The following is an 18,080-nucleotide window of genomic DNA, read 5'->3' on the forward strand; positions in this document are numbered from 1 at the left end:
GGGTGCTGAGGGTCCGAAACCACAAATTGTGCCTTTGATGTGACCCTCCTTTCATATAGGCACTGAATGTCATTGAGGGTGGATCCGGGAATCTTACAGCAAAGTTTGGCAATTTTTCCCAGTCTGTTCTTGTTTTTAAGACTGAGATTACCAAACCAGCAGATCATGCTAAAGGAAATGACAGATTCAATAAAGGCAGAGTAAAACATTTTCATCAGTGTCCTGTCCACATTAAAACTTCTCAACTTCCTTAAAAAGAACAGTCGTTGATTTGCCTTTTTGCAGATGGCATCTGTGTTTGCATCGAAATTGAGTTTGTCATCAAAGACAGTGCCCAAATATTTATATTGCTGCACTGCTTGAGGTGGTGGGCAGACATCCAGTCACCAATGTCTTTGAGGCATGCAGAGATGCGAGCCTCGATTTGAGTGTCGAGGGGGGGAAGGAAAGGAAAAGCTGGGTGTCATCAGCATAGCAGTGATAAGAAAAGCCATGAGAAGAGATCACATAGGCAAGAGATCTGATATAGAGAAAGAAAAGTAAGGGGCCCAGGACTGAGCCCTGGGGGACACCGGTGGTAAGAGGACAGGATCTGGAGAGGGACCCTCTCCATGAGACCTGGTATGAGCGGTAGGAAGCAAACCAGGAGAGTGCAGAACCTGAAATGCCGAGGTCAGACAGAGTGGAAAGAAGGATTTGGTGGTTGACTGTATCGAAGGCAGCAGACAGGTCAAGGAGGACAAGAACAGAGGAGAGGGATGAGGCCTTAGCAGTGTGAAGGGACTCTGTGACAGCAAGAAGAGCTGTCTCAGTGGAGTGAGAAGCCTCGAAACCGGACTGCAGAGGGTCCAGGAGGTCATTTTGGGAGAGATAGAGAGAAAGTTGTTCGGACGCTGCTCGTTCGAGGGTTTTGGAAAGGAATGAGAGAAGAGAGACAGGTCTGTAGTTCTGAATAGCAGTAGGGTCAAGGGAGGGTTTCTTAAGCAGAGGCTTGACTCTTGCAGTCTTTAGAGCAGGCGGAACAAGACCAGAGGACAGAGAGGAGTTAATGAAGGTAGTGAGGAAGGGAGATATGTCAGGTGAGATGGTTTGGAGGAGAGAGGAAGGGATAGGATCGAGGGGCAGTAAGTGGCTCGGTTCGAGCTGATGAGTTTAAGCACTTCATCGGGAGAGAGGGGAGAGAAGGAAGGAAATCCAGGGACAGGGGGCTGGGAAGCAGGATTGGAGTCGGAAGTGTTAGTGAGGGTGCCTGGAGGATGGAAGGAGGAGCTGATGTCATCCACCTTTTTAGTAAAGAAGGTTACAAAATCATCAGCAGAGAGGGAGGAGGGAGGGGGAGGGGAGGGAGGGTTGAGGAGCGTGGAGAAGGTGGAGAACAGTTTACTGGGGTTGGATGCAGAGGACTGGATTTCAGAGATGAAGAAGGACGTTTTAGCTTTGGAGACAGCAGAGGTGAAGTTGGAGTGGATAAGGTGGTAGGAAGAGAGATCTTCAGGGAGATGTGATTTTCTCCATTTTCTCTCAGCTGCCCGAAGCTCAGTTCGATAAGTTCGCAGAGATTCAGTCAGCCAAGGAGAAGGGGGAGAAGATCGGGCAGGCTTAGTGGTGAGTGGACAAAGAGAATCAAGAGCAGAGGAGAGGAGAGTGGTGGAAGCCTCGTCAGTGGACAGGAGAGCAAATTGCTCGGCAGGGGGAAGCAGGGAGAGGACGGTAGAAGAGAGGGAGTCGGGTGAGAGAGTTTTTAGGTTGCGTCGGGTGGTGGTAGAGTGAGGGGGAGATGGGTGGGAGGAGGGGAGGGGGATGGGAAGGGAGAAGGTGATAAAGTGGTGGTCGGATACAGGAAGAGGAGTCACAGTGAGATTAGAGGTGGAGCAGGATCTGGTGAAGACCAGGTCAAGCACATTCCCTGCTTTGTGAGTAGGAGGAGATTGAGAGAGGTAAAGGTCAAAGGATGAGAAGAAGTTAAGGAAAGGCAGAGATTGTAAGGTTACTGGCTGGATGTTGAAGTCTCCCAGAAGGATGAGTGGAGTACCATCCTCAGGAAAGACGGAGAGGAGGGTGTCCAGCTCGTCCAGAAAGTCACCAAGCAGACCAGGCGGGCGGTAGATTACCACAATGTTGAGCTTGATGGGTAGGGATGCTGCCCCATCTCCACTGCTCTGCTCTCCACTGCATTGCAAGACATTTTTTTAAGGGGAACCTGAGGAGGAATGCTGTTCCCGCTCAACGTTTACTCTGGGAACTCCGTTCCCTCTCAGTTAAATATCAGTGCACATTGCTGAGTCTACAAAGAAGCTCTTGCCGTTTGATTCTGGGAGACTGAAACCAAAACCTGATGTTTAGCCCGGTCCAACGCACACATTTAAAACACAGGATGAACAGACTAAACAAAAACATGAATCGTACTAGCAAGTCAACTTTATTCGTCTATTTCAGAAAAAAAGTTAAACAATAATTACAACAAAGAACCAAATGAACCTCAAAGGGCAGTAAAAATAGAACGAATATTATAATATAGTTAAAGTGGAAGAACCCAGAGCGACTTCCAGCAGCCGAACAAGGATAATATGGCACTTCAGATAACAGGAGACCGACCGCACGACAGCCTGGGAGGAGAGGAGGGAAAAGCTTGGTCCTTTTTCTCCACAGAAGTAAATGATGATCACCATTTTAGATTTGCCTTCAAAAGAATACAGCCACCACAAAATGAAAGTACAGCAGTTTTTACTAAAAAAAAAAGAAATAAAGAAAGTTTACAATAGAAAGATCCCGTCATCTCTGAAATAGCATGGCAAGTAAACATCAAAGCACTGGCAGCCATCCCACTGAAAAGAAAAGTTTTGAAAATTATTTTTTTGTCCTGCGGGGGGCACCAAAAACATCTGGAGAGTCAAACGTGCACGACAACAATGAGGATCCTCCCATACTCCAAGGAGCATGAAGTCAACTGAACTCCTGAATGGATGACACCTAGATTCAAACTTTGTTCTTAAGCCATGCCTGTGCCCCATCAAGATGTAATATCAAATACTAAATATCCGTCTTTGTCCGGTTGAAATCTTTACAGGATTCAATGTAACAAACCAATATAGTCATGTGACAGCTGTACTGTAACTTGGAACAGGATTCAAATGTAACAAACCAATCTAGTCTTGAACAACAGTATTATACCTCATGTTACTGTTTGAAACAGATGTTACACAGTTGGAGATGTTGCATTATCTTTAATAGCCCGTGGTTGATCAAACATCCCTGGATCTCTGTGTGCCTGACAAGAGACGGTCAATACCAGGGCAACAAAATATGATATATATGTATATTATATCAATATAGAGGGCCAATAACTTGTGTATAACACTTGTATCCTTAAAAGAAATTAAACAAGCAGAACTGCAAAGACAAAAGCTACACAGATAAATAGCTACAGGTTTATTTTGTTTTTCTTTTTTGAAAACAAAAGTGCATGAGAATCCTTTGTGCAGAATATTAAAAAATCTTTGATGGCAAGACCACAGAGGACTCTCTCTTCAACCTGCTACTGGAGTTACTATAGTGTAGGACTTTGGTCCAACAAAACCCAACAAGAACTTGACTACTGTAACATATTCCTTCATTGTCAAGTAAGGTGTCAAAGATTGGAAAGTGCAAAAATGCATGAGGGCTTTTACAGGTAGAAGTAATGGGCTTATGAGTAGAGTTATGATAGAATACTGTATCAACAAGCTAGCCCTGTTCAATGTGAAGTGTGATGATGGTATTTGATATGATTTGAGCTGATCTGATTAAGTGGGGCTGTAGCATAGTTTCATTATTGGTAAAAATACGATAAACTGATTAGTACACTTGAGATAAAAACAGGTTAAGTAACACAAGGACATTTTGTGTTTTGTAGCTGAAATATAAGATTTTCGTATACATACATGTAGGAGAGGATACAGTTGTTGCATGCAGAGGCACTGAGTTTGAGAGTTTGTAGGTCTGTACTCTAAGGGCATGCTTACGTTTCACTCAAAACTGCTTTTCTATTGTACAAAAATGACTAGTTTCCCATGTTGGCATTCACTTTCTTCATACATTTGCATCACCAAATATACGTATCCAGCAATTTACAACATATATACTTCTCATAATATGCATATATGCTTGTGAACATTCCATGCAGCATATAAGAACCCCTTTCCTTAAATAACATTGTCGTAAAGAAAGAGGGCATTTTCCATCAGAGAGAATCCTGCTGTCCTCCTGTGTTCGTTATGGTTTCAGATGTTTCAGTAACTCGCAGTACAAGCCAAGCACAAAAAAAGGCCTCACTGCAAAGGATGTTCTGGATTCAAAATCGTTTGCCGAGCCCGGCAAAACATGGGCTCAAGATGCACTGGCCAGCAATAGTATCAGCATTTGTGCAAAGTAACACAATGCGATCAATGCACAGCTAACAAAGCACATACTCAAGTCAGCTTGATACAAGTGCCCTTCCCCCCAGAAATGGAATCTTCATCATCTCCACTGTGCTCAAAATCAGTCACACACTAATCCTCCGCAAAATGGCCTTGTTCCTACATATGACATTACAAGTGATTTGTTCCTACATATGACATTACAAGTGATTTGCTGATTTGATCAAATTGGATCACATTTATGTCACATGAGATGTCCAGCATTTGTTTTTCAAGCAACATTTTTTTTTTTTTTTTTACTTCAGTTTGCTTTTGTACTTATCAGTCAACTTGTGTAAGATATCTTGCAATAATAAATTCCAACAACCTCCATTTTAAAATCATTAAATTGTCAAACCTATTCAAAATCAAGACTGCAGTCGCAGATATATCCAGCATCTTATCCTAAAATATATGCCAATGTTCCATGGTTGTTAATGTTGTGTAAACGTCCCAGGGTTGAGTAGACTGGTAGGACATACAATAGCTGCTGTATTCCCGTATCTGTGGAGGTATAAAATGTGGCTGTTTGGAGAGTAAGGTAAAGTGTGAGCCAGGTAGAGTCAGGGAGACCTGAGGTGCAAACTCTATGATTGTACTGATCTTGCATCTGTTTCATAACTGGAGTGTGGTAATAGTGGTATGGAAACGACGGATGCAAACAGATCTGAGGCCAGTTTGGAAGGAGCGCCCATGCTGAGCGATATTGCTGTGGTGTTGTTAGGGAACATGATGTGTGTGCGTGACACGGTCTAACAAGGACTACTGTGCTACTCTAGTTTGTTTTTCATTTCTGATTGAAAACATAGAACATACAGTTAATGGCCATTTTGTGGACTGACAAGTCAAAAATGTGTTATTCATTTGCTCAAGTGGTCAAACACCACTCTGCACTGCCAAGGCAACTACTTGATAGTTGAATAGCTTGAAGGTAATCAGCTAGCCTGATAGAAGAAAACATAAATAAAGACAACTAAACAATGATAATCAATCATCCATACAACATAATGAGCACCGGCTGAATAAAACTCACATGCTGTGAGTAGACCTCTCGAGTAGACTTTACAGCTGGTTCTTACAGTAGCTGAGACATCCGATTGGTTAAGACTCACAGGAAGAGGAGTCAGCCACATTGGGCTGGCTGAGCCTACAGCTGCCTGGTTAGTATGGACGACATTGATGAAGACTTCTACAATGATTCTTGGCCTTGGAGGTGTGTGTCGGTGTGTGTGTGTGTGTGTATTCATGACTAAATCGTGGGATATGGCTAGATAACTTGAAGGTCTGGGCACCGGTGTGTGGAGGTTAGACTAGTCTCATTGGGCTACTAAGAAAATGGGGCGGGGGGGGGCAGGTAAAGCAGGGTTGGAGGAAACTATCCCAAGGTACCCCTACTGCCCCCCTAACTCATCATGATCAGAGTTGGAGGAAGGCGGCGTGGATGAGGGGACGTGGTTTGAAACCGGTAGGGGCCCCACAGCGGAGCCCTGGGGGACGCCGCTGGGGGCCGGGTCAGGCAGGGTCAGGGTTTCCGGGGCGGACTTCTTGCGGGGTCGGTCCTTGGGGGCGGAGAGGAACTCGGGCGCGTCGGTGCACATGGGGGTGGAGGGGGCGCTGGCAGGGCCGCTGAGGGCACAGGAGGACAGGGGCGTCTTGCTGATGGAGATCGACGGGGGAAAGATCCCGATGATCTGGTTGGTGGCCTCCTGAATGGTGCGCTCAAACTCCCTCACCTCATCCATTGTCATGTCTGGTTTGGAGAGAGTTGGAGAAAGACTAGCATGAGGGGGATTTGGGAAAGAGGACAACATTTCCCATCCTATGTAGATGACTAATTTATACAATTATATACAGTATATATATTATATAAACAATTATTGCATCTAGAGTTCTCCATAACATATCATTGCTAAAACCTTGTACATGCCCAGAACACAGGGATTCAAAAACGACAAACCAATCCCTTGTCATGAAAATAGTCCATGTGGAATAAGGTAGCTTTATCATGCCATAATTCAGCCCACAAGTTAGTTGGAGCTGCTGATAACAAGCTAGTATGGTCTGGACTATCATTACTAAATGCAGGACATCTAAATCACTCTTAAGGTAAAAAGTAAAAACAACCGCAATTTTGTCAGGGAGAGATGCCAATCTGGAAAATGAGGATAACTTTCACCAACACCCCAGGACTCCTCGAATGTAAAATACCACACTTGTTGGAACCATCTCAGCCCAATAATACATATATATTCTTCTTCACACACTTCAGCAGCTCCCAGTTGACAGCTCTTTCATGTAGGCATACTTTGACTCAATGTAGGACAGGGTGAGTGGATGTAGAGACAGGGTGAGTGGATGTAGGACAGGGTGGGTGGATGTAGAGACAGGGGAGGGCTAATGGAGTAAAAAACAATGAAAAGACACATACGCTTGCTTTGTCATGGATCCCTATGTCATCCAGTGAAGATGGGTTTGTTGTGGAATGCTCTTGCTGCTCATGGCAAACTTTAATGTTGGTTTGCTCATGCATTTGTCTCTCGTATTCCCGCACATCATCCAAAGTCATATCTGGAAGAAGGGGAAGGGTGAGGAACGAGAGTGGAAATGTCGGTAGCTCCTCCAGGATGGCGCTCGAAGCGAGGGGGGGGGGAGGGTTAGGTGGCAAAAGGGGGCATTCCGTGGGGTGAGTGTAGCCGAATAGGCCATAAGTGCTTTTGGAAGGTCAAAGTTCAGAGGTCAGCACTAGCTTCCCAGAGAGGTTAGAGGAGACAGCTAGAGACATTCAGGACAGGAGGAAAGGAGGAGGGGAAGGATCATGTCAAGGATGTTCCAAGAATAAGGAAAAGCATGAATGATCCAGACCTGGAAAATAGGTTGGATTATTGGAAGCGTAGGAAAACATTAACAACACCTGGAAAGAGGCGGGGCCATGATATCATTCCCAGGTAAAATCATTCCAAATGCACCAGGATTTAGTGAGCAGAAGTGGGAAAAGAGGTGAGTGGTTATTCTTGACGGGAGATGCAAGAGAGGTGATAGGAGAGGGAGTGAATGTGCTTCATGGCAAAGGTAATGGACTGTTTGTTATCTACATGCCCTGCAGCCATGTTATCTGCATGCCCTGCAGCCATGTTATCTGTATGCCCTGCAGCCATGTTATCTGCATGCCCTGCAGCCATGTTATCTGTATGCCCTGCAGCCATGTTATCTGCATGCCCTGCAGCCATGTTATCTGTATGCCCTGCAGCCATGTTATCTGCATGCCCTGCAGCCATGTTATCTGCATGCCCTGCAGCCATGTTATCTGTATGCCCTGCAGCCATGTTATCTGCATGCCCTGCAGCCATGTTATCTGCATGCCCTGCAGCCATGTTATCTGTATGTCCTGCAGCCATGTTATCTGCATGCCCTGCAGCCATGTTATCTGCATGCCCTGCAGCCATGTTATCTGCATGCCCTGCAGCCATGTTATCTGCATGCCCTGCAGCCATGTTATATGCATGCCCGGCAAGCCATGTTATCTGTATGCCCTGCAGCCATGTTATCTGCATGCCCTGCAGCCATGTTATCTGCATGCCCTGCAGCCATGTTATCTGTATGCCCTGCAGCCATGTTATCTGCATGCCCTGCAGCCATGTTATCTGCATGCCCTGCAGCCATGTTATCTGCATGCCCTGCAGCCATGTTATCTGCATGCCCTGCAGCCATGTTATCTGCAGCCATGTTATCTGCATGCCCTGCAGCCATGTTATCTGCATGCCCTGCAGCCATGTTATCTGCAGCCATGTTATCTGCATGCCCTGCAGCCATGTTATCTGCAGCCATGTTATCTGCATGCCCTGCAGCCATGTTATCTGCAGCCATGTTATCTGCAGCCATGTTATCTGCATGCCCTGCAGCCATGGAAAAAGAGCGAGTGAAAGTGATGCAGCCACTTATGCGAGCCTCCCTTGTGGCCAGACTCACAGAAACAGACAGCTTTCATGTTTCACTAAGTGCATTAGCTTTTAGCCTCAATGTAAAACACAGTCACAGTCAATGCATTTATCAGTACGCACCATTTTGCTAACTGTAGCCAGACATTTTTGCTTACTGGAGGCAAATCTGCCAGTATCTGGCTTTGATGTGCAAAGTTGTTATAATACTTGTTTGCCACTCTTGACTTTGTTTGCATAAATTGAAGCGTTTACTTTAAAAATGCCATGGATCATTTCCTACATAGAATTCATTATTTAACAGTCACAGTTTGACACTCAAAATGCTTCTATGTTGTAAGTAAATGCGCTGAGAGATCAAATCTTTTCAACAGGATTCCACAAGGAGCTTTCACTCTTTTCAAAATGACATTTGGAATTAAATTCTTCAATTGCTGCATCATGAAACATGAAAGGAGGCAATGCTTTGAGAGCATTTGTTGACTTGAATCAAACACTAATCATCCCTGGACACTGGGGGGCAGTGTTTGTCATTAGTGGGTTATTACAGATACCAAGAAGAGGGTCCATGCTGTAAAAGGCCGGGCAGCGACAGGCTTAGATGCAGTGCTGCCGGTGCAGAGGATATACATACACATACATACCTACATATACATACATGTACATAATGTGGGTGCTGTTAAATAGGCAGCATTCATAGTACGGCCATGTACATAATGTAGGTGCTGTTAAATAGGCAGCATTCATAGTACAGCCATGTACATAATGTAGGTGCTGTTAAATAGGCAGCATTCATAGTACAGCCATGTACATAATGTAGGTGCTGTTAAATAGGCAGCATTCATAGTACGGCCATGTACATAATGTTATGTAGGTGCTGTTAAATAGGCAGCATTCATAGTACAGCCATGTACATAATGTAGGTGCTGTTAAATAGGCAGCATTCATAGTACGGCCATGTACATAATGTAGGTGCTGTTAAATAGGCAGCATTCATAGTACGGCCATGTACATAATGTTATGTAGGTGCTGTTAAATAGGCAGCATTCATAGTACAGCCATGTACATAATGTTATGTAGGTGCTGTTAAATAGGCAGCATTCATAGTACAGCCATGTACATAATGTAGGTGCTGTTAAATAGGCAGCATTCATAGTACAGCCATGTACATAATGTGGGTGCTGTTAAATAGGCAGCATTCATAGTACAGCCATGTACATAATGTAGGTGCTGTTAAATAGGCAGCATTCATAGTACAGCCATGTACATAATGTAGGTGCTGTTAAATAGGCAGCATTCATAGTACGGCCATGTACATAATGTAGGTGCTGTTAAATAGGCAGCATTCATAGTACGGCCATGTACATAATGTAGGTGCTGTTAAATAGGCAGCATTCATAATACAGCCATGTACATAATGTAGCTGCTAAGATTTCACACAGCAGAATCAATTACAGTTACAGTATGTAAAACTTCATAATGGGAGTGAAGTATAAAGAAACACAAAACATATCTGTCATTTAAGGGTAATAAAAAGTCAATAAAAAGCACTTTAATTAACTTATGGATCGTCTAGTACATTTCTAGTGAAAAGATCTATGGATTGATAAAATGTCGACGTTGCATATTATTGGCAGATTTATGTAACAAAAATGGATGCCAGTGTGTACTGTAGGCAAGACATTTTTGATAAGTTTGAGTGACTAGTTAGTAGGGCTGTGCCGATTCACTTATCTCCCGATTCGATACTATCACGATACTTTGGTGCCGATTCGATATATATTGCGATTCACGATTATTGCGATTCTACGATTATTGCGATTCGATATTACGATTTATTGCGATTTTTGTTTATTTTTTTCTTTTCTTTTTTCAGTTTGTTTGCTTTTTTACACTAGATTAGAACATGGGAAAAGTTGAATCATACACTAGAGACTGTATATTATATATCATGAGTAGGGCTGGGCGATATAGTTAAAAACAGGGGCGGACTGGGATCATAATTCAGGCCGGGCATTAGATACCAAGCAGGCCAGGCCGATATGGGCCAACGCGCGTGAAATTTGGGCCGTTTGAAGCCAGATTTGGGCCGTTTGAAGTCCAATTTTACAATGAGATGCACCCACTTTAACCCTGAAGTGTAATTATTACTTCAGACTAACTAATAAAGTAATAAAACCACTAGTAAACCAGTAGGCGGCGCCTAGCCTGCTGTTCAGTGAGTGGCCTGACTGCAAGCACCAAAAAAAAAAAAAAAAAAAAAAAAAATTTTTTTTTTTTAATTTGCGATTATCGATTCTGGAATAAAAGATCGATCCAAAAAATCGTGACATTAAAAATCGCGATACTTAGGTGAATCGATTTTTTCTCCCACCCCTACTAGTTAGATAACTAAAAGTTTGCAATGTGCCACTAGGTGTAAATTATTTGTGCATGGACAGTTGGACCAAATGACAGGGCTGGTAGACCTACCGATCCACTCATCCACCCAGGCAAAGGCCTGCCTGTGTCCCAGCAGGAGGACATCCCGAACCACCTACAACACAACACAGTGATGGTCAGAAAAGAGTTACATTATAGACCTACTTTACATTGTTTAATGTCTATAAAGCAAAGAATTCAGACTGTTAACGTGTTCTCATTTTGTCGCTGTGCAATGTATTTTAATTTAGTGCTAGTTATGTTATGAGTTGGTGTTTCCCTTTTTGCCATTAGATCTCAAAGCATGGGTCTCAGAGCAGCTCAATGGGTTAAGGTTAAGGTTAAGGTTAAGGTTAGGGGTGAATTGTTATTTTATTATAATGTAAAGAAATCATCACAATTCATAAACGTGACGTAAAAAGAAAAAGAAATATGATCGACTCAAAGTAAGAATGCCTCCACAGCAAATCATGGTTTCTGCCAAAAATAGAACATTTTCCATTTTGGTCGTCAACGGGAAGCATTTTTCACAGGGCGAGATTTAAATCTAATTACAATGGAGCTGCTGCCTGGAATGAGCAGAATATACTGTAGGCCAAACCCTGACGGAAGACAAATGCTGTAAGACTGTTGTTTGTCCCTGCTGCTGTACTGTACTTTTCAGCTGTACTGTACTGTTGAAAAATGTCCCTGCTGCTGTACAGCCAAACTAATGACAAGAGAGACACTGTTTGTCTCTGCTGCTGTACAGCCAAACTAATGACAAGAGGAACACTGTTTGTCCCTCACCAGGGACGCTACTGAAAATGTGAGTGGAGACATTTCTTTTGCACCTGAATAATTCACAGTGTTGCCGTTCTCAGGCCGTGTTCTCATCTATAATTTGTTTGAATCGGTCTGAAATTTTTCATTGGTTCGTTTGACGAAGATTTGATAAAAAGTCTTGTGGGCGTGTCACGTTTCTTGGGGGGGGGTTGAGGGTGAGGGGGGGGGGGGGTTTATATTGTCTAATTCACTCTTGCTGATTGATTATGAATGCAATTGATTTGTTTTATGACAAATTAACTTAGTAGTTCTGTCAAGCAAAGTCTTAGTTCTGACTGCATTCTTACAAGTTCAGCAGGCAGCCAGTGGAAGGCTGAAGCTAAGATCAGCAGGCAGCCAGTGGAAGGCTGAAGCTAAGTTCAGTAGGCAGCCAGTGGAAGGCTGAAGCTAAGTTCAGTAGGCAGCCAGTGGAAGGCTGAAGCTAAGATCAGCAGGCAGCCAGTGGAAGGCTGAAGCTAAGATCAGCAGGCAGCCAGTGGAAGGCTGAAGCTAAGTTCAGCAGGCAGCCAGTGGAAGGCTGAAGCTAAGTTCAGTAGGCAGCCAGTGGAAGGCTGAAGCTAAGTTCAGCAGGCAGCCAGTGGAAGGCTGAAGCTAAGTTCAGTAGGCAGCCAGTGGAAGGCTGAAGCTAAGTTCAGTAGGCAGCCAGTGGAAGGCTGAAGCTAAGTTCAGTAGGCAGCCAGTGGAAGGATGAAGCTAAGTTCAGTAGGCAGCCAGTGGAAGGCTGAAGCTAAGTTCAGTAGGCAGCCAGTGGAAGGCTGAAGCTAAGTTCAGTAGGCAGCCAGTGGAAGGCTGAAGCTTTCCCATGGTTGTCTAGCGACTAACTTTTCATCGTTCTATTGAGCACAACTAAACAAAGCAACACATGGTGTTGAGACTCATATCTGAGCACACTATGTTTTTAAACCATTTGCATGTTTCTGTTATTTTAGGGCGTATAAACTTTCAGAAGAACCTTTGTAAAGATGGAGAACTATATGACGTAGTCATTGAGAACTAGCAGGCTTTCACCTATTGAGATGGAGTTTGGGACTTCACTAAAGTATGCGCTCAGGCTCACAATAGTCACTGCTGACATTTTCTCACTGTAGCCTGTGCAGCTGTAGCACGAATTAGCATGTCTGTAAACAAACAGTTTGGCCATACCTCCGGGTGCAACAAGTGAAATAGCACGTACTTGCCCCCCCCCCCCGATTTTTTTATCCCATTTTTATCCCCCGTTAGTGCTCATTTTAATTTATTATCCTGGTTGCTGCTCCACCCTCTGCCAATCTGGGGAGAGCCGAAACTGGCTCCATGCTTCCTCCGAGACATGGGCAGTTAGCCAGCCGCTTCTTTTCACCTGACAGGGGAAGCTTCACCGGTAGGACATAGCACGTGGGAGGATCACGCTATTCCAATGAGTTCCCCTCCCTCCGAACAGGCGCCCCTAACGACCAGAGGAGGCACCACTTCAGCGACCAGGATATTGCATGTTTTGGTGAAGGGGTTCCTATATGAAGCAAACCCCCAGGGGGCACGGGGAGAACATGCAAACTCCACACAGAAAAGCCCTTTTGACGACCCCACCCGGGCGGCGGGCACTCGAGGACATGCGGACGGGCACGCACTCCTTCAGCGCTCACAGCGTCCCAGGTGGGAATCGAACCCAGGATCTTCTAGCTGTGAGGCGACAGCGCTTACCACTGCACCACCGTACCCCCCCTGAGATAGCACGTACTGACATTGAAAAGCAGCATCTTTCGTACGCGTGACCCCCCCCCCTCACCTTGTGCACAAACTGCTCGACGCGCGTCTGAAGACCCCAGACCTCAAACTTGACGGTGACCAGCTTGTAGGAGCACATGATAGGATCCTGGGTGTCCCTCCAGCCCTCCTGCAGTATCCCCCGCGACGTCTTGTCCGACTTAAAATACCGCAAGTCCTGCAATGGATGGATGGCAAGAATTAACCCAAAACTCGGCCCGCCAGAGGAACCAGGCCTCATGGGGAGTCCGTATGACTGAACGGCAATATTAAATAACATTCACATTAAAAATGCTTTCATCCCTGGAGATTCTCTAGCCACTTTCACTGGAGCGAAGACAATCTATTATCAAACCGCTCAAAGGATAATTGTTACTCTCTCTCTCTCTCAGGTGCTCTTGCCCTCTCTAACTCATCTGAAACTGGAATTAAAACTAGTTCTAATTTAATTGCAGATATCCGTCATTGGTATTGCAGATATCTGCAACTGATTTGTAGATATCTGTAGTGAGAAACCCTATACTAGGGACGTTAATGATTAAATTGACAATCAATGAATCGCCATTAAGACAATTAATTAATCGACAATGTATGCTATGTGCTATTTTCTCATTTTTGCTGGCAAAAGGTCCAGTGTAAGAGAATTACACCCCAAAAGACAAGAGTATTCATTGTAAAATTCATTGTACACTGTTGAAATACGGCACGTCTACAAGCATAATGACAGCTAATGCAGGACGTGTGGTTCGTTGATTAACTTGTTAAGTAAGTAGGCCTAAAGATAGGTGTACAAACCAGGGCTGGTTCTAGAACAAGATGACTAGGGATGCATCCTAGATAGGAAGGGGTGCACATGCACGGGTCGACCCGTGCATGTGTCAAAAATTTGACATGTTATTTTACTAAAAATAATGCATTTTACCATCATTTCAAGTAGAATGATACCAGCCAAGCAATAATATTTCAAGTGTTTCCAGTGCTTTACTGAAATATTTGGACCATATAATGATAATACAATTATCTCAACCTTAAAAGGTTACATATAGGTGCCAAAAAGCCATAAATTCACATCAAAGAACAAAGAAAAACAACAATTATAATTGAAGTTTAAACAGTAAGTGTGCAGCTGCCGCATTTATAAAAAAAAAAAAAAAAAAAAAAAAACATTACCACTCTTTTCAACTGAGCATGCATACAATTCAAATAAGGGTGCAATGCGTGCTATTGCGCCCCTGTACAACCGGGCCTGGTACAAACCTGCATTTTGTAGTTTCTATGTCAAAAGCAATTTTTTAATATAATGATTAATGGATTAATTGATCGTTAACATGACCACTTATCGATCAATTTAGGAAGTCGAAAGAAATTGAAAAGTTGAAAAAATGGCGTTGGTTCCCAAATGGGTTCCTAACCTTTTATTTGTCTCTGTCTCCTGTATGCTTGCAGCATTTGAACCCCTGGTAGGTCCTTGGTTTATTTTATGAGCTGGTCTCTCTTTTTATTTATTGATTGGAGTATTTTTGTTGTTGTATAATCATTCATCCAATGACTGATCAGTCATTGGATGACTGATCTCGAATCGAAGGAATGATTGATGTGGAGTAGTGTTGCTTAATGTATTTGTTGTTTATGTTGCCCGCACACACACGCGCTCACACATGCACTCACACACACACACGCACTCACACATGCACACATACACACACATACACACACACGCGCTCACACATGCACACACACAGACGCGCGCTCACACATGCACACACTCACACATACACACACACACACACCTACACACACACTGGAGTCCAGGGGCATGCAGGCTCACCTCAGACTCTTTGTAGTAGCGCTCGGGGATCTCGTCGTAGGCGATGTCGACGAAGCACACCTCCCTCTCCTGCTCCTTCAGCTCACTGGTGAAGATCTGAAAACACAGAGCAGATGTGGTTCACCGCGGTACTGCAGCCTCTGCCAGACAGATGCTCACAACAGCTGGACTCATTTTGAGCATCACATCTGTCACAGAGAAACACATGTGATGTGACACAGTGTGCTGTCTGTGACTGTGTAACACATGTGATGTCACACAATGTGCTGTCTCTGTGACTGTGTATCCTTCATCCTTCAGTCTTCATAAGCCCCTTGTCAATCAGCCAAGCCACTTGAACCACAGCATTGTCATTGCCCTTGCAACCAATAGGGGGTGCTCTATGCCTTTATTCTCTTACTGGGCCAAATGATAGAGCGCCGTTTGTAATGACTGTATCATACATTGATATTGCAGTAGGTCAGCTGAATGTACAGAGGGTGCTTATATCTTTATTAGCTTGATTATAGCATTCTGTAGGTATATTGTATGGAGTTTCCCTCTGGATACTGTAAACTTTACAGGATACTTTACACAGTGTAAAGTATCCTGTTCAGTTATTCTTTATTGTCCCTGTGGGGAAATGCCTCCTCTGCATTTGACCCATCCTCTACTAGGAAGCTTCCTAGAACTAGGAGGAGCAGAGGGCAGTCGCAGTGCAGCACCCGGGGACCAACTCCAGTCCGATTGCCAGTGCCTTGCTCAGGGGCACTGGCGGGAGAATGAACCCTAACATGCATGTCTTTGATGGTGGGAGGAAACTGACACGAACACGGGGAGAACATGGAAGTCCACACAGAAAGGACCTGGGACGATCCGGGGAACTTCGTGCTGTCAGGCAACAGTGCTGCTAACCACCGGTTTCTGAAGTGTAAATGTGGGTTTTTCTAACACATTCTTTTCTTTCACATCTCCTCCCTCTCCCTCTCTCTCCCTCCCTCTCCCTCTCCCTCTCTCTCTCCTTCTCTGTCACTTATTGGCCAGTAGCTTTGCTGCTGCCACAACAAGGTGTAATATGTCAGCATGCCTGAGTGAAAGAAGAGAGGGAGGAGGAGGCTGGAGGGGAAGCACCTAACAAGACAAAGTGTGAGAGGAGGACATGATGGAGAGAGAGAGAAAGAGAGAGGCCAAAGTCACGTTGATTTGTAATATAGCCCTAATTCACAAGCATGTCTCAGAGGGCTTCACGGAGAAGATGTCTAAATCTAGCTCAACACAACAATAACAGTAATAATAATAATATGGTTGAACAATCTTATGTTAGAGAGACAGAGGGAGGGGGAGATGGGGGAAGGGGAGAAAGTGGGAGAGGAGAGAGCAGGGGAAGGGAGGAGGGGAGGAGGAGAGATAGAGAGCAGGGGAAGGGAGGAGGGGAGGAGGAGATAGAGAGCAGGGGAAGGGAGGAGGGGAGGAGGAGAGATAGAGAGCAGGGGAAGGGAGGAGGGGAGGAGGAGAGATAGAGAGCAGGGGAAGGGAGGAGGGGAGGAGGAGAGATAGAGAGCAGGGGAAGGGAGGAGGGGAGGAGGAGAGAGAGAGCAGGGGAAGGGAGGAGGGGAGGAGGAGAGATAGAGAGCAGGGGAAGGGAGGAGGGGAGGAGGAGAGAGAGAGCAGGGGAAGGGAGGAGGAGAGGAGGAGAGATAGAGAGCAGGGGAAGGGAGGAGGGGAGGAGGAGAGATAGAGCAGGGGAAGGGAGGAGGGGAGGAGGAGAGATAGAGAGCAGGGGAAGGGAGGAGGGGAGGAGGAGAGATAGAGCAGGGGAAGGGAGGAGGGGAGGAGGAGAGATAGAGAGCAGGGGAAGGGAGGAGGGGAGGAGAGAGAGATAGAGAGCAGGGGAAGGGAGGAGGAGAGAGAGAGAGCAGGGGAAGGGAGGAGGGGAGGAGGAGAGATAGAGAGCAGGGGAAGGGAGGAGGGGAGGAGGAGAGATAGAGAGCAGGGGAAGGGAGGAGGGGAGGAGGAGAGATAGAGAGCAGGGGAAGGGAGGAGGGGAGGAGGAGAGAGAGAGCAGGGGAAGGGAGGAGGGGAGGAGAGAGAGAGAGAGAGAGAGCAGAACAGACAGGGTATACTGGGGCTGGGCGATACGGTTTAGATCAGTGCTGACCAATTTGGGGCCCGCGGGCCAACTCTGTTTGTTTTGGCCCGCCACGGATTTGGGAAAAGAAAAGTAAAAAAACAACAAAAAATCCAGAATGCAACTCGGGCAAGTTATCAGATATCTGCACTGATTGCAAAGGGTGGACGAGCTTTTTCATGTGGTGACTTTGTGAAACAGTCAGTGTCTGAATGTGGCTGCAGATACTGTGTTCACTCCTGAGATGGCATCCCTGCAAATTGTCATGGCAAATTGTTTACAAAAGATGGACAATAAAGCTGATTTTCAAAGTAACTTGAGGATTTTTCAAGTTGTGAATTAAGTCAAATTTCTCTCTTGATTACAAAGGTGGAAAATACAACTGTTTTTAACGGGGTGTTTACTGATTAAATGTTTAAGCTCCCCACAAATGCAGATGTTTTTTTTAAATATATATAACCAATTGCAAATTATTACAATTACCAAACAGATAAAAAGTAGATTATTATATTGAAATGTTATTTAAGATTTAGAATGTTAATTTTCTATAAAACACAATACATTTTTATGTAATTCCACAACGTTTATTTTTGGCCCTCGGCCCTCCACCCAGATTGAGTTTTGGCCCTTCATGGGAAAGAATTTGGGCACCCCTGGTTTAGATCAATATCACGAATAGTCACAGGGGTCAGTTTTGAAACATACTAATGTATATCACAATATCCTATATTATAGAAGGGAGCCTGTGGGCAATCTCTGTTCTCTCGGTTTAAATGTTTGTCCCA

The 18,080-nt window shown here is 44.7% G+C and overlaps 1 protein-coding gene across 1 annotated transcript in view; it reads right to left on the reverse strand.

The window, feature by feature from the left end:
* Window positions 1–2,409: 2,409 nt before the first annotated feature.
* Window positions 2,410–18,080, reverse strand: part of LOC310793684 (cytoplasmic phosphatidylinositol transfer protein 1-like) — a 105,594-nt gene continuing 89,923 nt past the window's right edge. Inside the window, exons 6-9 of the mRNA XM_083655536.1 lie at window positions 15,189–15,284; window positions 13,383–13,538; window positions 10,844–10,907; window positions 2,410–6,186 (exon numbers count right to left, since the gene is read on the reverse strand). Coding sequence (XP_083511662.1) covers window positions 5,828–6,186; window positions 10,844–10,907; window positions 13,383–13,538; window positions 15,189–15,284 — 675 coding nt within the window. The 3' untranslated portion in view covers window positions 2,410–5,827. The remainder of the gene's footprint in view (window positions 6,187–10,843; window positions 10,908–13,382; window positions 13,539–15,188; window positions 15,285–18,080) is intronic.

This window comes from Poromitra crassiceps (genome assembly GCF_964638095.1).
Source record: "Poromitra crassiceps genome assembly, chromosome: 19".
NCBI classification, from domain to species: Eukaryota; Metazoa; Chordata; class Actinopteri; order Beryciformes; family Melamphaidae; genus Poromitra; species Poromitra crassiceps.